The following is a 510-nucleotide window of genomic DNA, read 5'->3' as shown; positions in this document are numbered from 1 at the left end:
GGACCCCCCGAGGAGCAGGGGGGGCCTGGGGTACCCCCTCCTGGGCAGCCAGCCCTCCCCTTCATTCAGCTACACTGGCAGCTTCTTCATCAAGGCGGTACCGGAGCATCCCCAGGACCAGGAATCCCTCTTCAACCTGATGTCAGGAATCCTGGGCATCTCCCCCTTCGCCTCCTCCGAGGGCCACCAAAGGCATTTGGATGCTCTTTACCCCTGCCCCGAGGTGGCTCCGGGCCAGCTGGACCTTTATGCTGCCTGCCAGCCCGAAATGAACGGATCCACCTCAGCCCCTTTCCCGGAGCAGGGCTACAGCAGCTTCCCCACGGCCGAGGATGCTCAACCCCTCCAGACCACCTTAGGAACCACTTCGCAGTGCTTCTTCCAGCCCAAGCTCCTGGACAACAAGCAGGACATCAAGCTGCCTTCTGCTTCCCCACCCCTGGACAAGTTCAAAACCTCCTGTGCCCAGTGGGAGCCCGTCACCCAGCATCAGGCCTACTTGCCCACCGG

The 510-nt window shown here is 62.5% G+C and overlaps 1 protein-coding gene across 1 annotated transcript in view; it reads left to right on the top strand.

Annotated features, from left to right (window-relative positions):
- Positions 1-18: 18 nt before the first annotated feature.
- EGR4 (early growth response 4) overlaps positions 19-510 on the top strand; it is a gene marked incomplete at its 5' end in the record, with an annotated part of 1280 nt that continues 788 nt past the window's right edge. The window contains one exon of the mRNA XM_010181591.1: positions 19-505. Coding sequence (XP_010179893.1) covers positions 19-505 — 487 coding nt within the window. The remainder of the gene's footprint in view (positions 506-510) is intronic.

Source organism: Mesitornis unicolor, unplaced genomic scaffold (assembly GCF_000695765.1).
Source record: "Mesitornis unicolor isolate BGI_N332 unplaced genomic scaffold, ASM69576v1 scaffold34353, whole genome shotgun sequence".
Lineage (NCBI taxonomy): Eukaryota > Metazoa > Chordata > Aves > Mesitornithiformes > Mesitornithidae > Mesitornis > Mesitornis unicolor.
The sequence above is the reverse complement of the archived record's forward strand: the minus strand, read 5'-3'. Positions and strand labels throughout refer to the sequence as shown.